Here is a 21,218-nt window from a genome sequence, read left to right on the forward strand (position 1 = left end):
TCCCAGACCTGTTGCTACCAATAGGCGGATGACGGGTAGATACTCACATCTACCCCTCCTCCCCAGACCTGTCACCGCCTGGATGCGGATGATACTCAAAGTTACCTGTCCTCCCCAGACCTGTCACCACCTGTACGCGGATGATACTCAAAGCTACCCATCCTCCCCAGACCTGTCACCATCTGCATTCTGGTGATACTCAGATCTACCCATCCTCCCAGACCTGTCGCTATCTGTAGGCGGATGATACTCAGAGCTACCCGTCCTCCACAGACCTGTCACCATCTGTATGCAAATGATTCTCAGATCTACCCATCCTCCCCAGACCTGTCACCATCTGTACGCGGGTGAGATTCAGTTCTACCCATGCTCACTAGACCTGTCACCATCTGTATGTGGATGATACTCAGATTTGCCCATCCTCCTTAGACCTGTCTCTGTCTGTACGCCGATACTCCAATCTACCCATCCTCCCCAGACCTGTCATGTCTGTATGCGATGTCTGTATGCGGATGATACTCAGCTACACGTCCTCCCCTGACCTATCACTATCTGTAAGTGGACAATGTTTAGAGCTACCCATCCTCGTTTAGAGCTACCCATCTGTACGCGGATGATGCTCAGCTAAACGTCCTCCCCAGTCCTGTCACATCTGTTTGTGGATAATACTCAGAGCTACCCATCCTCCCCAGACCTGTCACCACCTGTACGCAGATAATACTCAGATCTACCCCTCCTTCCCAGTCCAGTCACCCTCTGTATGTGGATGATACTCAGAGCTACCTGTCCTTTCCCAGACCTGTCACCGTCTGTACGCATATGTTACTCAGAGCTACCCATTTCCCCAATCCTGTCACCGTCTGTATGCGGAAGATGCTCAGAGCTACCCATCCTCACCAGACCTGTCACTGTCTGTACACGGATGATACTCAGATCTACCCGTCCTCCCCAGTCCTGTCACCATCTGTACGCGGATGATACTCAAACCTACTCGTCCTCCCCAGACCTGTCACAGTCTGTACACGGATGATACTCAGACCTACCCGTCCTACCCAGACCTGTCATTATCTGTATGCAGATGATACTCAGAGCTAATCGTCATCCCCAGACCTTTCCCCATCTGTACACATATGATACTCAGAGCTACCCATCCTCCCCAGACCTGTCACAGTCTGTACGTGGATGATACTCAGAGCTACCCATCCTCCCCAGACCTGTCACAGTCTGTACGTGGATGATACTCAGAGATACCCATCCTCCCCAGACCGGTCACTGTTTGTACACAGATGATACTCAGAGCTACCTGTCCTCCCCAGACCTGTCGCCATCTGTATGCTGTTGATACTCAGATCTACCCATCCTTCCAGACCTGTCGTTATCTGTAGGCGGATGATACTCACATCTACCCATCCTCCACAGACCTATAACCCTCTGTACATGGATGATACTCAGAGCTACCCGTCCTCCGCAGACCTGTCACCATCTGTATGCAAATGATTCTCAGATCTACCCATCCTCCCCAGACCTGTCACCATCTGTACGCAGGTGAGATTCAGATCTACCCATGCTCACTAGACCTGTCACCATCTGTATGTGGATGATACTCAGATTTGCCCATCCTCCTTAGACCTGTCTCTGTACGCGGATACTCAATCTACCCATCCTCCCCAGACCTGTCATGTCTGTATGCGGATGATACTCAGCTACCCGTCCTCCCCAGACCTATCACTATATGTACATGGATGATACTCAGAGCTACCCGTCCTCCGCAGACCTGTCACCATCTGTATGCAAATTATTCTCAGATCTACCCATCCTCCCCAGACCTGTCACCATCTGTACGCGGGTGAGATTCAGATCTACCCATGCTCACTAGACCTGTCACCATCTGTATGTGGATGATACTCAGATTTGCCCATCCTCCTTAGACCTGTCTCTGTCTGTACGCGGATGATACTCAGAGCTACCTGTCCTCCCCAGACCTGTCACAATCGGTACATGGATGATACTCAGAGCTACCCATCCTCCCCAGACCTATCACAATCTGTAAGTGGACAATGTTCAGTGCTACCCATCCTCCCCAGTCCGGTCACCTTCTGTACGCGGATAATACTCAGATCTACCCGTCCTTCCCAGTCCATTCACCATCTGTATGCTGGTGATACTCACATCTACCCATCATCCCCAGACCTGTCACCGCCTGGATGCGGATGATACTCAGAGCTACCCATCCTCCCCAGACCTGTCACCATCTGTATGCTGGTGATACTCAGATCTACCCATCCTCCCAAACCTGTTGCTATCTATAGGCGGATGACGGGTAGATACTCACATCTACCCGTCCTCCCCAGACCTGTCACCATCTGTACACAAATAATACTCACATCTACCCATCATCCCCAGACCTGTCACCGCCTGGATGCGGATGATACTCAGAGCTACCTGTCCTCCCCAGACCTGTCACCACCTGTACGCGGATGATACTCAAAGCTACCCATCCTCCCCAGACCTGTCCCCATCTGCATTCTGGTGATACTCAGATCTACCCATCCTCCCAGACCTGTCGCTATCTGTAGGCGGATGATACTCACATCTACCCGTCCTCCACAGACCTATCACCCTCTGTACATGGATGATACTCAGAGCTACCCGTCCTCCGCAGACCTGTCACCATCTGTATGCAAATGATTCTCAGATCTACCCATCCTCCCAGACCTGTCACCATCTGTACGTGGGTGAGATTCAGATCTACCCATGCTCACTAGACCTGTCACCATCTGTATGTGGATGATACTCAGATTTGCCCATCCTCCTTAGACCTGTCTCTGTCTGGACGCGGATACTCAAATCTACCCATCCTCCCCAGACCTGTCATGTCTGTATGCGGATGATACTCAGCTACCCGTTCTCCCCTGACCTATCACTATCTGTAAGTGGACAATGTTTAGAGCTACCCATCCTCGTTTAGAGCTACCAATCTGTACGCGGATGATGCTCAGCTAAACGTCCTCCCCAGTCCTGTCACATCTGTTTGTGGATAATACTCAGAGCTACCCATCCTCCCCAGACCTGTCACCACCGCAGATAATACTCAGATCTACCCCTCCTTCCCAGTCCAGTCACCGTCTGTATGTGGATGATACTCAGAGCTACCTTTCCTTTCCCAGACCTGTCACCGTCTGTACGCATATGTTACTCAGAGCTACCCATTTCCCCAATCCTGTCACCGTCTGTATGCGGAAGATGCTCAGAGCTACCCATCCTCACCAGACCTGTCACTGTCTGTACACGGATGATACTCAGATCTACCCGTCCTCCCCAGTCCTGTCACCATCTGTACGCGGATGATACTCAAACCTACTCGTCCTCCCCAGACCTGTCACAGTCTGTACACGGATGATACTCAGACCTACCCGTCCTACCCAGACCTGTCATTATCTGTATGCAGATGATACTCAGAGCTAATCGTCATCCCCAGACCTTTCCCCATCTGTACACATATGATACTCAGAGCTACCCATCCTCCCCAGACCTGTCACAGTCTGTACGTGGATGATACTCAGAGCTACCCATCCTCCCCAGACCTGTCACAGTCTGTACGTGGATGATACTCAGAGATACCCATCCTCCCCAGACCGGTCACTGTTTGTACACAGATGATACTCAGAGCTACCTGTCCTCCCCAGACCTGTCGCCATCTGTATGCTGTTGATACTCAGATCTACCCATCCTTCCAGACCTGTCGTTATCTGTAGGCGGATGATACTCACATCTACCCATCCTCCACAGACCTATAACCCTCTGTACATGGATGATACTCAGAGCTACCCGTCCTCCGCAGACCTGTCACCATCTGTATGCAAATGATTCTCAGATCTACCCATCCTCCCCAGACCTGTCACCATCTGTACGCAGGTGAGATTCAGATCTACCCATGCTCACTAGACCTGTCACCATCTGTATGTGGATGATACTCAGATTTGCCCATCCTCCTTAGACCTGTCTCTGTACGCGGATACTCAATCTACCCATCCTCCCCAGACCTGTCATGTCTGTATGCGGATGATACTCAGCTACCCGTCCTCCCCAGACCTATCACTATATGTACATGGATGATACTCAGAGCTACCCGTCCTCCGCAGACCTGTCACCATCTGTATGCAAATTATTCTCAGATCTACCCATCCTCCCCAGACCTGTCACCATCTGTACGCGGGTGAGATTCAGATCTACCCATGCTCACTAGACCTGTCACCATCTGTATGTGGATGATACTCAGATTTGCCCATCCTCCTTAGACCTGTCTCTGTCTGTACGCGGATGATACTCAGAGCTACCTGTCCTCCCCAGACCTGTCACAATCGGTACATGGATGATACTCAGAGCTACCCATCCTCCCCAGACCTATCACAATCTGTAAGTGGACAATGTTCAGTGCTACCCATCCTCCCCAGTCCGGTCACCTTCTGTACGCGGATAATACTCAGATCTACCCGTCCTTCCCAGTCCATTCACCATCTGTATGCTGGTGATACTCACATCTACCCATCATCCCCAGACCTGTCACCGCCTGGATGCGGATGATACTCAGAGCTACCTGTCCTCCCCAGACCTGTCACCTACTGTAAGCGGATGATACTCAAAGCTACCCATCCTCCCCAGACCTGTCACCATCTGTATGCTGGTGATACTCAGATCTACCCATCCTCCCAAACCTGTTGCTATCTATAGGCGGATGACGGGTAGATACTCACATCTACCCGTCCTCCCCAGACCTGTCACCATCTGTACACAAATAATTCTCACATCTACCCATCATCCCCAGACCTGTCACCGCCTGGATGCGGATGATACTCAGAGCTACCTGTCCTCCCCAGACCTGTCACCACCTGTACGCGGATGATACTCAAAGCTACCCATCCTCCCCAGACCTGTCCCCATCTGCATTCTGGTGATACTCAGATCTACCCATCCTCCCAGACCTCTCGCTATCTGTAGGCGGATGATACTCACATCTACCCGTCCTCCACAGACCTATCACCCTCTGTACATGGATGATACTCAGAGCTACCCGTCCTCCGCAGACCTGTCACCATCTGTATGCAAATGATTCTCAGATCTACCCATCCTCCCAGACCTGTCACCATCTGTACGTGGGTGAGATTCAGATCTACCCATGCTCACTAGACCTGTCACCATCTGTATGTGGATGATACTCAGATTTGCCCATCCTCCTTAGACCTGTCTCTGTCTGGACGCGGATACTCAAATCTACCCATCCTCCCCAGACCTGTCATGTCTGTATGCGGATGATACTCAGCTACCCGTTCTCCCCTGACCTATCACTATCTGTAAGTGGACAATGTTTAGAGCTACCCATCCTCGTTTAGAGCTACCAATCTGTACGCGGATGATGCTCAGCTAAACGTCCTCCCCAGTCCTGTCACATCTGTTTGTGGATAATACTCAGAGCTACCCATCCTCCCCAGACCTGTCACCACCGCAGATAATACTCCGATCTACCCCTCCTTCCCAGTCCAGTCACCGTCTGTATGTGGATGATACTCAGAGCTACCTTTCCTTTCCCAGACCTGTCACCGTCTGTACGCATATGTTACTCAGAGCTACCCATTTCCCCAATCCTGTCACCGTCTGTATGCGGAAGATGCTCAGAGCTACCCATCCTCACCAGACCTGTCACTGTCTGTACACGGATGATACTCAGATCTACCCGTCCTCCCCAGTCCTGTCACCATCTGTACGCGGATGATACTCAAACCTACTCGTCCTCCCCAGACCTGTCACAGTCTGTACACGGATGATACTCAGACCTACCCGTCCTACCCAGACCTGTCATTATCTGTATGCAGATGATACTCAGAGCTAATCGTCATCCCCAGACCTTTCCCCATCTGTACACATATGATACTCAGAGCTACCCATCCTCCCCAGACCTGTCACAGTCTGTACGTGGATGATACTCAGAGCTACCCATCCTCCCCAGACCTGTCACAGTCTGTACGTAGATGATACTCAGAGATACCCATCCTCCCCAGACCGGTCACTGTTTGTACACAGATGATACTCAGAGCTACCTGTCCTCCCCAGACCTGTCGCCATCTGTATGCTGTTGATACTCAGATCTACCCATCCTTCCAGACCTGTCGTTATCTGTAGGCGGATGATACTCACATCTACCCATCCTCCACAGACCTATAACCCTCTGTACATGGATGATACTCAGAGCTACCCGTCCTCCGCAGACCTGTCACCATCTGTATGCAAATGATTCTCAGATCTACCCATCCTCCCCAGACCTGTCACCATCTGTACGCAGGTGAGATTCAGATCTACCCATGCTCACTAGACCTGTCACCATCTATATGTGGATGATACTCAGATTTGCCCATCCTCCTTAGACCTGTCTCTGTACGCGGATACTCAATCTACCCATCCTCCCCAGACCTGTCATGTCTGTATGCGGATGATACTCAGCTACCCGTCCTCCCCAGACCTATCACTATATGTACATGGATGATACTCAGAGCTACCCGTCCTCCGCAGACCTGTCACCATCTGTATGCAAATTATTCTCAGATCTACCCATCCTCCCCAGACCTGTCACCATCTGTACGCGGGTGAGATTCAGATCTACCCATGCTCACTAGACCTGTCACCATCTGTATGTGGATGATACTCAGATTTGCCCATCCTCCTTAGACCTGTCTCTGTCTGTACGCGGATGATACTCAGAGCTACCTGTCCTCCCCAGACCTGTCACAATCGGTACATGGATGATACTCAGAGCTACCCATCCTCCCCAGACCTATCACAATCTGTAAGTGGACAATGTTCAGTGCTACCCATCCTCCCCAGTCCGGTCACCTTCTGTACGCGGATAATACTCAGATCTACCCGTCCTTCCCAGTCCATTCACCATCTGTATGCTGGTGATACTCACATCTACCCATCATCCCCAGACCTGTCACCGCCTGGATGCGGATGATACTCAGAGCTACCTGTCCTCCCCAGACCTGTCACCTACTGTAAGCGGATGATACTCAAAGCTACCCATCCTCCCCAGACCTGTCACCATCTGTATGCTGGTGATACTCAGATCTACCCATCCTCCCAAACCTGTTGCTATCTATAGGCGGATGACGGGTAGATACTCACATCTACCCGTCCTCCCCAGACCTGTCACCATCTGTACACAAATAATTCTCACATCTACCCATCATCCCCAGACCTGTCACCACCTGGATGCGGATGATACTCAGAGCTACCTGTCCTCCCCAGACCTGTCACCACCTGTACGCGGATGATACTCAAAGCTACCCATCCTCCCCAGACCTGTCCCCATCTGCATTCTGGTGATACTCAGATCTACCCATCCTCCCAGACCTCTCGCTATCTGTAGGCGGATGATACTCACATCTACCCGTCCTCCACAGACCTATCACCCTCTGTACATGGATGATACTCAGAGCTACCCGTCCTCCGCAGACCTGTCACCATCTGTATGCAAATGATTCTCAGATCTACCCATCCTCCCAGACCTGTCACCATCTGTACGTGGGTGAGATTCAGATCTACCCATGCTCACTAGACCTGTCACCATCTGTATGTGGATGATACTCAGATTTGCCCATCCTCCTTAGACCTGTCTCTGTCTGGACGCGGATACTCAAATCTACCCATCCTCCCCAGACCTGTCATGTCTGTATGCGGATGATACTCAGCTACCCGTTCTCCCCTGACCTATCACTATCTGTAAGTGGACAATGTTTAGAGCTACCCATCCTCGTTTAGAGCTACCAATCTGTACGCGGATGATGCTCAGCTAAACGTCCTCCCCAGTCCTGTCACATCTGTTTGTGGATAATACTCAGAGCTACCCATCCTCCCCAGACCTGTCACCACCGCAGATAATACTCAGATCTACCCCTCCTTCCCAGTCCAGTCACCGTCTGTATGTGGATGATACTCAGAGCTACCTTTCCTTTCCCAGACCTGTCACCGTCTGTACGCATATGTTACTCAGAGCTACCTATTTCCCCAATCCTGTCACCGCCTGTATGCGGAAGATGCTCAGAGCTACCCATCCTCACCAGACCTGTCACTGTCTGTACACGGATGATACTCAGATCTACCCGTCCTCCCCAGTCCTGTCACCATCTGTACGCGGATGATACTCAAACCTACTCGTCCTCCCCAGACCTGTCACAGTCTGTACACGGATGATACTCAGACCTAACCGTCCTCCACAGACCTGTCATTATCTGTATGCAGATGATACTCAAAGCTAACCGTCCTCTCCAGACCTTTCCCCATCTGTACACATATGATACTCAGAGCTACCCATCCTCCCCAGACCTGTCACAGTCTGTACGTGGATGATACTCAGAGCTACCCATCCTCCCCAGACCGGTCACTGTTTGTACACAGGTGATACTCAGAGCTACCTGTCCTCCCCAGACCTGTCGCTATCTGTATGCTGTTGATACTCAGATCTACCCATCCTTCCTGACCTGTCGCTATCTGTAGACGGATGATACTCACATCTACCCGTCCTCCACAGACCTGTCACCATCTGTATGCAAATGATTCTCAGATCTACCCTTCCTCCCCAGACCTGTCACCATCTGTACGCGGGTGAAATTCAGATCTACCCATGCTCACTAGACCTGTCACCATCTGTATGTGGATGATACTCAGATTTGCCCATCCTCCTTAGACCTGTCTCTGTCTATACGCGGATACTCAAATCTACCCATCCTCCCCAGACCTGTCACTATCTGTAAGTGGACAATGTTTAGAGCTACCCATCCTCGTTTAGAGCTACCCATCTGTACGCGGATGATGCTCAGCTAAACATCCTCCCCAGTCCTGTCACATCTGTTTGTGGATAATACTCAGAGCTACCCATCCTCCCCAGACCTGTCACCACCTGTACGCAGATAATACTCAGATCTCCCCCTCCTTCCCAGTCCAGTCACCGTCTGTATGCTGTTGATACTCAGATCTACCCATCCTTCCAGACCTGTCGCTATCTGTAGGCGGATGATACTCACATCTACCCATCCTCCACAGACCTATCACCCTCTGTACATGGATGATACTCAGAGCTACCCATCCTCCGCAGACCTGTCACCATCTGTATGCAAATGATTCTCAGATCTACCCATCCTCCCCAGACCTGTCACCATCTGTACGCGGGTGAGATTCAGATCTACCCATGCTCACTAGACCTGTCACCATCTGTATGTGGATGATACTCAGATTTGCCCATCCTCCTTAGACCTGTCTCTGTCTGTACGCGGATACTCAAATCTACCCATCCTCCCCAGACCTGTCATGTCTGTATGTGGATGATACTCAGCTACCTGTCCTCCCCAGACCGATCACAATCTGTAAGTGGACAATGTTTAGAGCTACCCATCCTCGTTTAGAGCTACCCATCTGTACGCGGATGATGCTCAGCTAAACGTCCTCCCCAGTCCTGTCACATCAGTTTGTGGATAATACTCAGAGCTACCCATCCTCCCCAGACCTGTCACCACCTGTACGCAGATAATACTCAGATCTACCCCTCCTTCCCAGTCCAGTCACCGTCTGTATGTGGATGATACTCAGAGATACCTGTCCTTTCCCAGACCTGTCACCGTCTGTACGCATATGTTACTCAGAGCTACCCATTTCCCCAATCCTGTCACCGTCTGTATGCGGATGATGCTCAGAGCTACCCTTCCTCACCAGACCTGTCACTGTCTGTACATGGATGATACTCAGATCTACCCGTCCTCCCCAGTCCTGTCACCATCTGTACGTGGATGATACTCAGACCTACTCGTCCTCCCCAGACCTGTCACAGTCTGTACACGGATGATACTCAGACCTACACGTCCTCCCCAGACCTGTCACTATCTGTATGCAGATGATACTCAGAGCTAACTGTCCTCCCCAGACCTTTCCCCATCTGTACACATATGATACTCAGAGCTACCCATCCTCCCCAGACCTGTCACAGTCTGTACGTGGATGATACTCAGAGCTACCCATCCTCCCCAGAACAGTCACTGTTTGTACACAGATGATACTCAGAGCTACCTGTCCTCCCCAGACCTGTCGCCATCTGTATGCTGTTGATACTCAGATCTACCCATCGTCCCGGACCTGTCGCCATCTGTATGCTGTTGATACTCAGATCTACCCATCCTTCCAGACCTGTCACTATCTGTAGAACCCTGAAAACATACGGGAGGAGAAATTATACAGACCCAAGCTCATCCGACATGGATTACTCCGAAAGTGAAGATCAGGGGCCACAAACCTCAGGAACCCAGGTTCCTTTTTTAGAGATTGGACCAACAAACAGGGGCAGATACCGGAAACCCCAAAGAGGAGAACGCGGAAGGGGAAGAAGAGGGTCAAGAGACATCAGAACATGGGGTACCCCACAACCCCAGAGACAGTCACCCCGTTTTCAGAAATACTGAACCCCACGCAACCCACTAACAGCCTAAGAGTCATTAACCTATCTCCACGAAATCTCACTCCAACACAAGAAAGAATACTAAGCATGGGCCTGTCCTTCTCCCCACAATCATCTTTCAATCGTATTGGATGGGAAAAAGATCTGCACCTCTTTGGTCGAAAAGTCTTGCTCAAAAAATTCTTTGCCAACACCAAAAACAGAGACATACTGTATTCAAAAAGAAGAATTGGAAGCACTAAAAATACTCGAAGAATTGGAGACAGAATCGGACATGAGTAATGAAATACAAAAACCAAGAACAATACTGAAGAAAAAAAGTACCTTCACACCACAAACAAACATATGCCCAGAGGTTAAAATATTTTTAGAATTAGTTTCCAACGACATGGACAAATTGCTTGATGTCAAATCGCTACACCAGGATAAAAATGACAACCTCACAGCAGAAGAAAGAAGAACACTGGCAGAAATGAAAGAATGGGAGGATGTGACCATCAAGCCAGTGGATAAAGGCGGTAACATTGTGATATGGCCCAAAGATCAATATCTGACAGAAGCCTACAGACAATTGCATGACCAATCCTGTTACCGTCAACTAACATTCAATCCAACAGATAATATCAGACTTCAATACAAAAGGATAATTGAAGAAGCGTTAAAAATGGGCACCATATCACAAAAAGAACATAACTTTCTGACAGTTGAACATCCCAAAGTACCAACATACTACTTACTGCCAAAAATACACAATAATCTTGAGACCCAACCAGGAATACCAATAGTGTCTGGAATAGGGGGAGTCCTAGAACAAGCCAGCATCTTCTGCGACCAACATCTCCGACACATGTCCACTCATTGGCCTCATATGTACAAGATACAAGTGATGTACTCAGAAGGATTAATGATGTGCAACTCAGCGAAGACCAATACCTGGTCACATTGGACATTGAGGCTCTGTACACCAGCATCCACCACGACCATGGCCTGGAAGCAATAAAATACTTTCTAGACTCTGAGGGCAACAATGACTTCAACCAACTCATACTCACCCTTCTGGACTTCATTCTTCACAAAAATTATTGAACTTTCAACGACAGATTCTTTCTCCAGATCCGAGGGACAGCTATGGGCGCGGCTTGTGCGCCCACCTATGCCAATCTGGGTGGTGGGAGAGAGAATCTGTCTTCACTGAGACCAACGAACAATATACGAGCCACATCACCACATGGCTACGTTATATCGATGATATATTCATGATCTGGCAAGGTGCCAAAGCAGATCTTATCAAATTCATAGAAATAATCAACAATAATGAACTTAATCTCAAACTGACATACGACATCAATCAAAGTGAAGTCAATTTCCTGGATCTACACATCTTCCGCTCAGAAAACAATTACATCCACACAGAACTGTTTCGGAAACAAACTTCTACTAACAGCATCCTCCATAAAAATAGCTCACACTTCCCCCCAACAATAAAAAACTTACCCAAAGGGGAATTTCTTAGGTTGAGGAGAAACTGCACTAGCAAAGAAACATTCAACCAAAAAAGTCAAGATCTGATGAACAGATTGTGTGAAAGGGGGTACAGTAGAAGATCAGTCAAAAAGGCCAAATCACAAGCCCTGAGGATAAAAAGAGAGGACTTGATCTTTCCAACAAACAAACCCAAACCTGATACTACATATCTCACATACTTAACGGATTATTGCAAAGAATGGAATCAACTCCAGGACATTATCAACCGTCACTGGCACATTCTGAAGAACGACAGAGACCTCCAGAAAATACTCCCTGAAAAACCACTATTCAGTTGGCGTAGATCCAAGAACTTAAGAGATACACTAGTAAGAAGCCACTTTACTGAAGGTACAAGAAGAAAGAATCTACTGACGGGAACCTACCCCTGCAGAAATTGCAAAGCATGTACTATGATTGCCAAAAATCACACAGTCACCAACAGATATGGTACCACCTACAAAATTAAACAATTTATGAGTTGTAATACAATAGGGGTTATATACTGCTTGACCTGCCCCTGCCAACTCAAATATGTAGGGATGACCACAAAAGCCCTCAAATTGAGAATCTTAGAACATGCTGGCAACATTCGAAATGCCCAAAAGGACCAGACTAAAATGAAAAAACTGACGTCAGTTGCCCGCCATTTCCTCACTGTTCATGAAGGAAACCCTAAATATCTCAAAGCCTTCGGGCTAGAACAAGTGAAACTGGGCATCAGAGGAGGCAACCTGTCACAAGAACTACTAAAAAGAGAACGCAAATGGATCTTTGAATTGGCCTGAATGAATATACAAGCTATAGTTCATTCTTGTAAAATCCTTGAGCATCCATGTTTTCCATTTTTTTCAATCTTTCCATTTTTCATCTTTCTCTCAATTTTTCCCCTAAAAATGTTTTCACATTTTTTCCTATGCATATTTAAAAATTTTTTTAAAACTTGTTACTTATACAATTTTTTCCTCATTTCCTTCTGCTTACCGTGATATATGCCATCCTCTTAAATCTTTAAGCAACCATATAATCCTCCATTAATATCAGTAATCATATATCCTTAGAGTTTCCCCTTCTTAACATACTCAGACATCCTTACTATAGCCCTTGATATCAATTTCCCACTGCACTCACGGTAGAACCACACCATATCACCTACCTTCACCCAGACCCTCACCCCGCTCCCTTTCACCACACCCTTCCTCTCACATTAAATTTCTCTTTAAATCTATAAATACGTGTACTTGAAATATACGTACCAAATTATCTAAATAAATTATATTAGCCTTATAAAAACACTTTTCTTTTTCTTTTGCCATCATTTAACTTCACTTTGCTACTTCCTACCCTATCTCTTCTAACATCATCACCCACTCATACTAGTAATTAAATTCTCACAATTAAAATAAAATATTTAAATGGGAGTCACTTTAATCCTAATATTACACATTATTCTATGCCATAATATTATACCCCTATGGCAATCCATTTTTTTCCCCTCCCCTATTCTTTATCACACGTCACGTATCCCCCCCTTCTCCCGTATACCACTTAGATTGCTCTCCATGTCATTTCTATATTAATTAACCATTCCCAAGGCAAACCATAGGATATAGAATTTAAACACTACGGTATAACACGCTCCCTCGGATCCGATACGAAATGCCGGCGGTCGGGATCCCGGCGTTCAGAATCCCGACACTGGAATCCCGACCGCCAAAATCCCGACATGGGGGGGATGTGGAGCGCCCCCCCTTGCAGGCTCGCTGCGCTCACCACGCAGCGGGCCCGGTGCCTCGCTACGCTCGGCACACTATTTTATTCTCCCTCTATGGGTGTCGTGGACACCCACGGAGGGAGAAAGTTTTGGGATTTCGGCGGTCGGGATTCCAGTGTCGGGATTCCGACCGCTGGGATCCCGACCGCCGGCAAATTGACTGCATCCCGCTCCCGCAGAGGGCACTATTAATCATTTAAAAGTTACAATGTCTTACACAACTAATGTAAAACTATTAGGCTCGATTAACATCACCCAGGGTAGTAAATTATGTTTACATTCATTTAACAATTGTAACATATACACAGATTAGCACATATTATTTGTTTAACACTCACTGCGCTGGGCAATAAATAATTTTTTTATTAATAATTTATAATTTACAATTTTTCAACTCCATTTGCCGACAGTCTTCTCAGCAATTATATTCTGAACAGTAATCAAATTACACGCAGTAAGAAATCCACGCAATGGTCCCGTGCAAGTTTTCCTAACAGTCCTGCGCAGAATTAATTAAGACTATATGTCACTGCGTCTACTGACATCTTTAGACATAACATCACCTTCAAGGCAGAGAATAATAAACAGCTACCGGCCATACACATAGTGGCCTAAGCAACACTCCATGCATATTCTTCCTTTAAAAATATGTCGGGCATTCTCTGTGACATATCGCTCACAGCATTTACCCGCATACATACGTTTACTTAAACGTACTCTCTGTTTAGCTGTTACTCAAAATTAAAGCAGAAAATCTTTCTTCTTAATTTAACCTCTCATCAGCCTTTCGCCACTTAATGAAAGACAGAAGCGATATCAGGTGAATCACTGACTATCAATCAGCCATCCCAGCTGATGCTAACAGCCAATCAATGGCTTATAAAATACCCCCCTATAACCAACTACGTCACAGGCACTGAGGAAGCCCAACCCCCAGCGAAACGTCCGTCTGACCTAAGCCGCACTAGCGGCTCATCTCAATACTCTGCCGCATTTAACGGCGACCAGCAGATCCAGACCCTAAAAGACTGGGTACAGCTGACTGGTAAGCGGCGGTAACCGCTAACCCTTCTTTTCTGGCGCACTGCTTATGTCACATTGTCACATTATATTATATATACAGCAGTTCTGTGCGCTCTCTCTTTCTGCTCCCCACTTTGTGGGATTTAACTATCTATTCACGCAGACAGGAGGCAGGTGTCGCTCATCTGCTATCAATGCTCCAGCATACAAGCACATAGCAGATAGCAGCACACCTACCCCCGAGAGTAAGACGCCTCCTATACACATCTAACTACCATTAGGGGTACTCTCATCTCTGACAGGTATAGAAATCATTTAACCCTGCACTGACAAAGATTACAACAGGGTTTTGTGATCTACCTAAAAGAGACAGCAGATACCCCATTTTTGCTCTTTCTGACACTTGTTACATACAGACAGAATATCAATGACCGCTCACTGACTTTCAGGGAACCAGCACGGTTGCGAAGGTCAGCAGCAGCGTTATTGATCTTTACCACTGTGAGTGTCATTTGCTTATATTTATATTCAAGCACCTATACCCTACATCTTGTTTTGAGCGGTTACCGTCGCAACCTAATACCCAGCACCAGTTAATATCTCCTTGCTTTAAATTTACGGCAACATTAGAATACAAATACAATTGCCACTTGTATATTGCCAATGTCTGGACTGTACCAGAGCAGGACGACTCCTGTTTGGTCCTAATACTGTCAACAAATATTTTGCAAGCTTTCTATACCATCCAGATAGGAACAGGAATATAATTAAAAGCTGACACAAAGCACAGCTGATTGTACTGCTCTAACCTTTGTTCCCCCCATCTGGTAAATTCAAGTGTCTAATAAATCCATAAGGATAAGTACAAAAATTATTCCATAAATTACCTGTACTATACCTATGAAATATATGTTTGGTGTTGTATGTCTGTACGTCTTTAAATCTCTATTTTAAAGAATTATTAAAAGCAAAATTTTATGATGATTTTTTGTTAAACATTTTTTGGACAATTTAAAGGAGTGCCCACGAACAAAAGAGAGTACTTTTTCTCCTCTACTTTGTTACTGTATATCTACTCTCAGGGGAGCACCGCCACACCATTACCTACCATATTATAGGTGGATAATTTAACCCAATTGTGGTAATTACATATTCTTATAATTTATGCGCATATATATCTGTAAAACATCTCTGTGTCACCTGTGCTCGGGTTACATCCCCTCCCAATTCCCCTCCCGCCCCCCTTTCCCTTCAAAGATACTATCTGTAGGCGGATGATACTCACATCTACCAGTCCTCCACAGACCTATCACCCTCTGTAAGTGGATGATACTCAGAGCTACCAGTCCTCCACAGACCTGTCACCATCTGTACACAAATGATACTCACATCTACCCATCATCCCTAGACCTGTCACAGCCTGGATGCGGATAATACTTAGAGCTACCTGTCCTCCCCAGACCTGTCACCACCTGTACGCAGATGATACTCAAAGCTACCCATCCTCCCCAGACCTGTCACCATCTGTATGCTGGTGATACCCAGATCTACCCATCCTCCCAGACCTATCGCTATCTGTGGGCGGATGATACTCAGCTACCCATCCTCCCCAGACCTGTCACCACCTGTACGCGGATGATACTCAAAGCTACCCATCCTCCCCAGACCTGTCACCATCTGTATGCTGGTGATACTCAGATCCACCCATCCTCCTAGACCTATCGCTATCTGTGGGCGGATGATACTCATGTCTACCCGTCCTCCACAGACCTATCACCCTCTGTACGTGGATGACACTCAGAGCTACCCGTCTTCCCCAGACCTGTCACCATCTGTATGCAAATGATTCTCAGATCTACCGATACTCCCCAGACCATTCACCATCTGTACGCGGGTGAGATTCAGATCTACCCATCATCCCCAGACCTGTCACTGCCTGGATGCGGATGATACTCAAAGCTACCCATCCTCCCCAGACCTGTCACCATCTTTATGCTGGTGATACTCAGATCAACCCATCCTCCCAGACCTGTCGCTATCTGTAGGCAGATGATACTCAGCTACCCGTCCTCCCCAGACCTATCACTATCTGTAAGTGGACAATGTTCAGAGCTACCCATCCTCGCCAGACCTGTCACCATCTGTACGCGGATGATGCTCAGCTAAACGTCCTCCCCAGTCCTGTCACCATCTGTACGTGGACAATACTCAGAGCTACCCATCCTCCCGAGACCTGTCACCACCTGTACGCAGATAATACTCAGATCTACCCCTCCTTCCCAGTCCAGTCACCGTCTGTATGTGGATAAAACTCAGAGCTACCCGTCCTTTCCCAGACCTGTCACCGTCTGTACGCATGTTACTCAGAGCTACCCATTTCCCCAATCCTGTCACCGTCTGTATGCGGATGATGCTCAGAGCTACCCATCCTCACCAGACCTGTCAATGTCTGTACACGGATGATACTCAGATCTATCCGTCCTCCCCAGTCCTGTCACCATCTGTACATGGATGATACTCAGACCTACCCGTCCTCCCCAGACCTGTCACAGTCTGTACTCGGATGATACTCAGACCTACCCGTTCCTCCCCAGACCTGTCACTATGCAGATGATACCGTGTACAGACAGTGACAGGTCTGGTGAGGATGGGTAGCTCTGTATAATAATAATGCCATGACACCACAGGCTGCTCCCCCTGTATAATATAATAATAGTAATGCCATGACACAAATTATTATACAGGGGGAGCAGCCTGTGGCGTCATGGCATTATTATTATACAGAGGGAGCAGCCTGTGGTGTCATGGCATTACTTTTATATTATACAGGGGGAGCAGCCTGTGGTGTCATGGCATTACTTTTATTATACAGGGAGAGCGGCCTGTAATGTCACGGCATGATTATTATACAGGGGGAGCAGCCTGTGGTGTCCTGTATTTTACGCAAGGGTGCAGCCTGTGGTGCCGTGTTCTTCATTTATGCAGGAGAACAGCCTGTGGTGTCTCAAAAGGGGTATGACCCCTCTTGAGAAAGGTGCCGCTATGCACCGAAACGGCCGTCGAGGAGACTTGTAATGTATCTCACACGTTATTGCCTGTTGGGTGTCTGAAAATGCTCTATACATAGCTCTGATTGATGCGAGCTTGAGCTGAATAAATATGCCATTTTAAAAGCATTTATCTTGGACTCTATCTTGACTGGTGCAGGTGTTTCCTGAAGTCCTGCTGGATTGTTATAGGAAAGATACCTCTATATATATATATATATATATATATATATATATATATATATATATATATATATATATATATATATATATATATGCAGCGCTACTACTGTCATTAATTCTGGGCATTATGTAGGCATATGCAGGTGTACTTGGGGCATTGCGTGGAGCATAATGTGTGTCGTAATATCATATGGGCATTATGGTGTGCGACATTTTGTGTAAGGGGCATTACGCTGTGTGGTATAATACATAATGGGCATTACTGTGTGTGGTATAATGTGTTATTGGCATTACGATGTTATTAGTACTTTTATATGGCCACGCCTCTTCCCCATGAAGTATTGCTCCTACATTTTGACGCGCGCCTTCGGCGCGCACTCTCCTATTTTGAGTGTGGTGGTGGGGCACACACCAATTTCCTTTCTGGCACAGGGTACCAAAATGGCTACTTACACCACTGGTTCTGGCATAACTAGCCAGGGGGAGAATCCTGTGGGGGTCCTGATATTATACAGGGGAGCAGCCTGTGGTGTCCTATTATTTTTTTTTTTTATTAATACATATACGAAAAACCTCCATTTAACAATGCGCTGTTACTTATGGGCCGGTGCTCTGGACTTGCCCCCCAGGCTAAAAGTTGGCAGCCAGTTCCTGCCCGACTCGCACCTCTCCAATCCATTCTTAACGCTGCTGCTAGGCTCATCTTACTCTCCCGCCGCTCTACCTCCGCCTCCCCCCTCTATCTCTTCACTGGCTCCCCATTCCTTTCCGAGTTCTCTTTAAACTCCTCACCACCACCTACAAGGTTCTCTCCTCCTCCACCGCTCCTTACCTCTCTTCACTGATCTCTATCCACACTCCCTCCCGTCCTCTTCGCTCCATCGCTGACCGCCGACTGACCTATCACCTAATCACCTCCTCCCACTCCCGTGTCCAAGACTTCTCTCGCGCTGCCCCCCCCCCCTGCACTGGAACAACCTCCCGCCACCCATCAGGCTTTCTGATTCCCTTACCTCCTTCAAGCGCTCCCTCAAAACCAACTTTTTTCGACAAGCCTATCCCTCCTCCTAACCTCTTTTGATCCTCCTATCCTGCCTCCGTTCCCCTCCGTTCCTACTTATCCTATTGTTTTTCGTTCGTCCACCCACCTATTTTTAGTATGTTAACTCTTATGAGTAGGGTCCTCCTTCCTCACGTACTCACCCTACCTCTTTACCTCACCTGTGCTCCTGTCCTGTTCTTCCGTTCCTCTACTTCATCTTCAGTCTCCTCGACAACTTTGACACCTACTTCTGAACTGATGCTGATTTTAGTTCTACCAGCTATACCCCTATTCATACTGTATTTTTCAACACACCCTGTACGTTACCTTGTAATTTGTTTTTTGTTTGCTATGTACGGCGCTGCGGACACTTTGCGGTACCTTATAAATAAACGTACTACTACTACTCCTACTACCTCACCTCAAACTGAATATTTCCAAGACAGAATTCTATTTCCATCAGCCAATATTAGTTACCAACCTTATATCTCTATTTCTGTTAATAACATGACCTTGCTCGCTGCCTAGGTGTCATCCTTGACTCAGGTCTGTTTTTATATGGGTTTCCTCTGATTTCTCCAGTTTCCTGCCACAATCCAAATATATACTATTAGGTGTATTGGCTCCAAACATGAGTTAGTCTAGTGTGTAAGTGTGTACATGAGCAGACTGAATGGGCCAAGTTGTTCTTATCTGTTGTCACATTACAGAGATGTTTCCGGTAGATGGCATCGCTATGTCCTTAGTAACAGAAGTGAAAGATCTGAGCTGTAGATAAAATTATCTTATTATTAATATATTACTAGCAGAAGGATGAATTAGGAAATTAATTTTTTCAAGTATACAAATTAATTGTTTCATTACATATTCATAGGAGATAATCATGGAATTCCAATGGTTGCAAACATCAAAATTCGAGAAGAGCAGCGAATGACCACAACCAACCCTTGGATGCTACCTACAAACCTGGCATGGCCAGAATCCCATGTCTTCATTTCTACCCCATCGTATAACTATACCTACAGGGACTACAAGAAGTTCTTCTGGGACATTGGCTTTGAGGATGGCTGGTACATGTGGGAGGATACAAAGGGTTTGATCCAAGGTCTTCCTCCACCAGGAGTGGATGTATATTGTATCTATGGCACTGGTCATCCTACGGCAGAGACCTATGTGTATGATGAGGGATTTCCCAATGAGCCACCTATAGATATTCAGTATTCTGATGGGGATGACACTGTGCACAAGAGAAGTATGGAGCTGTGCAAACGCTGGAAGGATCAGCAGACGGAGAAGGTCCATGTCTATGAGTTACAGGGAATGGATCATCTCAGCATTGTCTTCAGCAACCGGACACTAAATATTATCAATGAGATCTTGTTGGGGAATGAGCTTTAACCCCTGGCTAGGCTCCGGCCCAGCTGTCAACCCATCCTGGACTGTATAGCAGGACACAATTGAGCGTATGTAATGGGCTCTGGCCCGGCTGTCACCCCATCCTGGACTGTATAGCAGCACACAATGGCATATGTGCATATTTGTTAATTCAATGTGACTGTAGATGTTCGATGTGACTGTAAATGTTCGCCGGCATCACGCCCCTCCAGCAAATGTTGATTCTATTACAAATGCCCCAATGTACTTCCTCATGTACTGTATAAGTCCTTAGGTCAGTCTCCTCCTTACATAGCTGTGTGTACTGCAGGGGGCACTGATACTAAACTATGCTCAAATAAACCTGCTTCTCTGTCATTGCCGTGCGATGGGGTTTGAGTTACCCCATAGACACTCACACAACAAGCACATTAATACACAATGCAGGATATCACTCTGGCAGGGGGTGTCAGTACTTGTTTCCTAGCATGGCGCCCGTCGGGTCCCATCGCATACCTTAACTTAAGGTATGCAATGGGAACCGACCGACCCGATTTCGGGCTTTTTAACAGCTTTCCCGACAATTGTAAAATCGGGTCCAACGCATGCCATTATAATGGCATGCTATGCGACCGACCCGATTTAGCATTGTATGTAATGTTAAATGGCCGTTTAAAGTCGGATCTATCGCATGCCATTATAATGGCATGTGATGCGACCAATGCGATGGACCCGATTTTACATAGGAACCAATAT

At 47.2% G+C, this 21,218-nt stretch overlaps 1 protein-coding gene across 1 annotated transcript in view; it reads left to right on the forward strand.

Moving 5' to 3' along the window:
• LCAT (lecithin-cholesterol acyltransferase) overlaps positions 1-20,840 on the forward strand; it is a 131,419-nt gene extending 110,579 nt beyond the window's left edge. The window contains exon 6 of the mRNA XM_083165104.1: positions 19,963-20,840. Within this exon, the coding sequence (XP_083021230.1) occupies positions 19,963-20,486 (524 nt within the window). The 3' untranslated portion in view covers positions 20,487-20,840. The remainder of the gene's footprint in view (positions 1-19,962) is intronic.
• The last annotated feature ends 378 nt before the right edge of the window (positions 20,841-21,218 follow it).

This window comes from Crinia signifera, chromosome 11 (genome assembly GCF_055691185.1).
Source record: "Crinia signifera chromosome 11, ASM5569118v1, whole genome shotgun sequence".
Classification (NCBI taxonomy): Eukaryota; Metazoa; Chordata; class Amphibia; order Anura; family Myobatrachidae; genus Crinia; species Crinia signifera.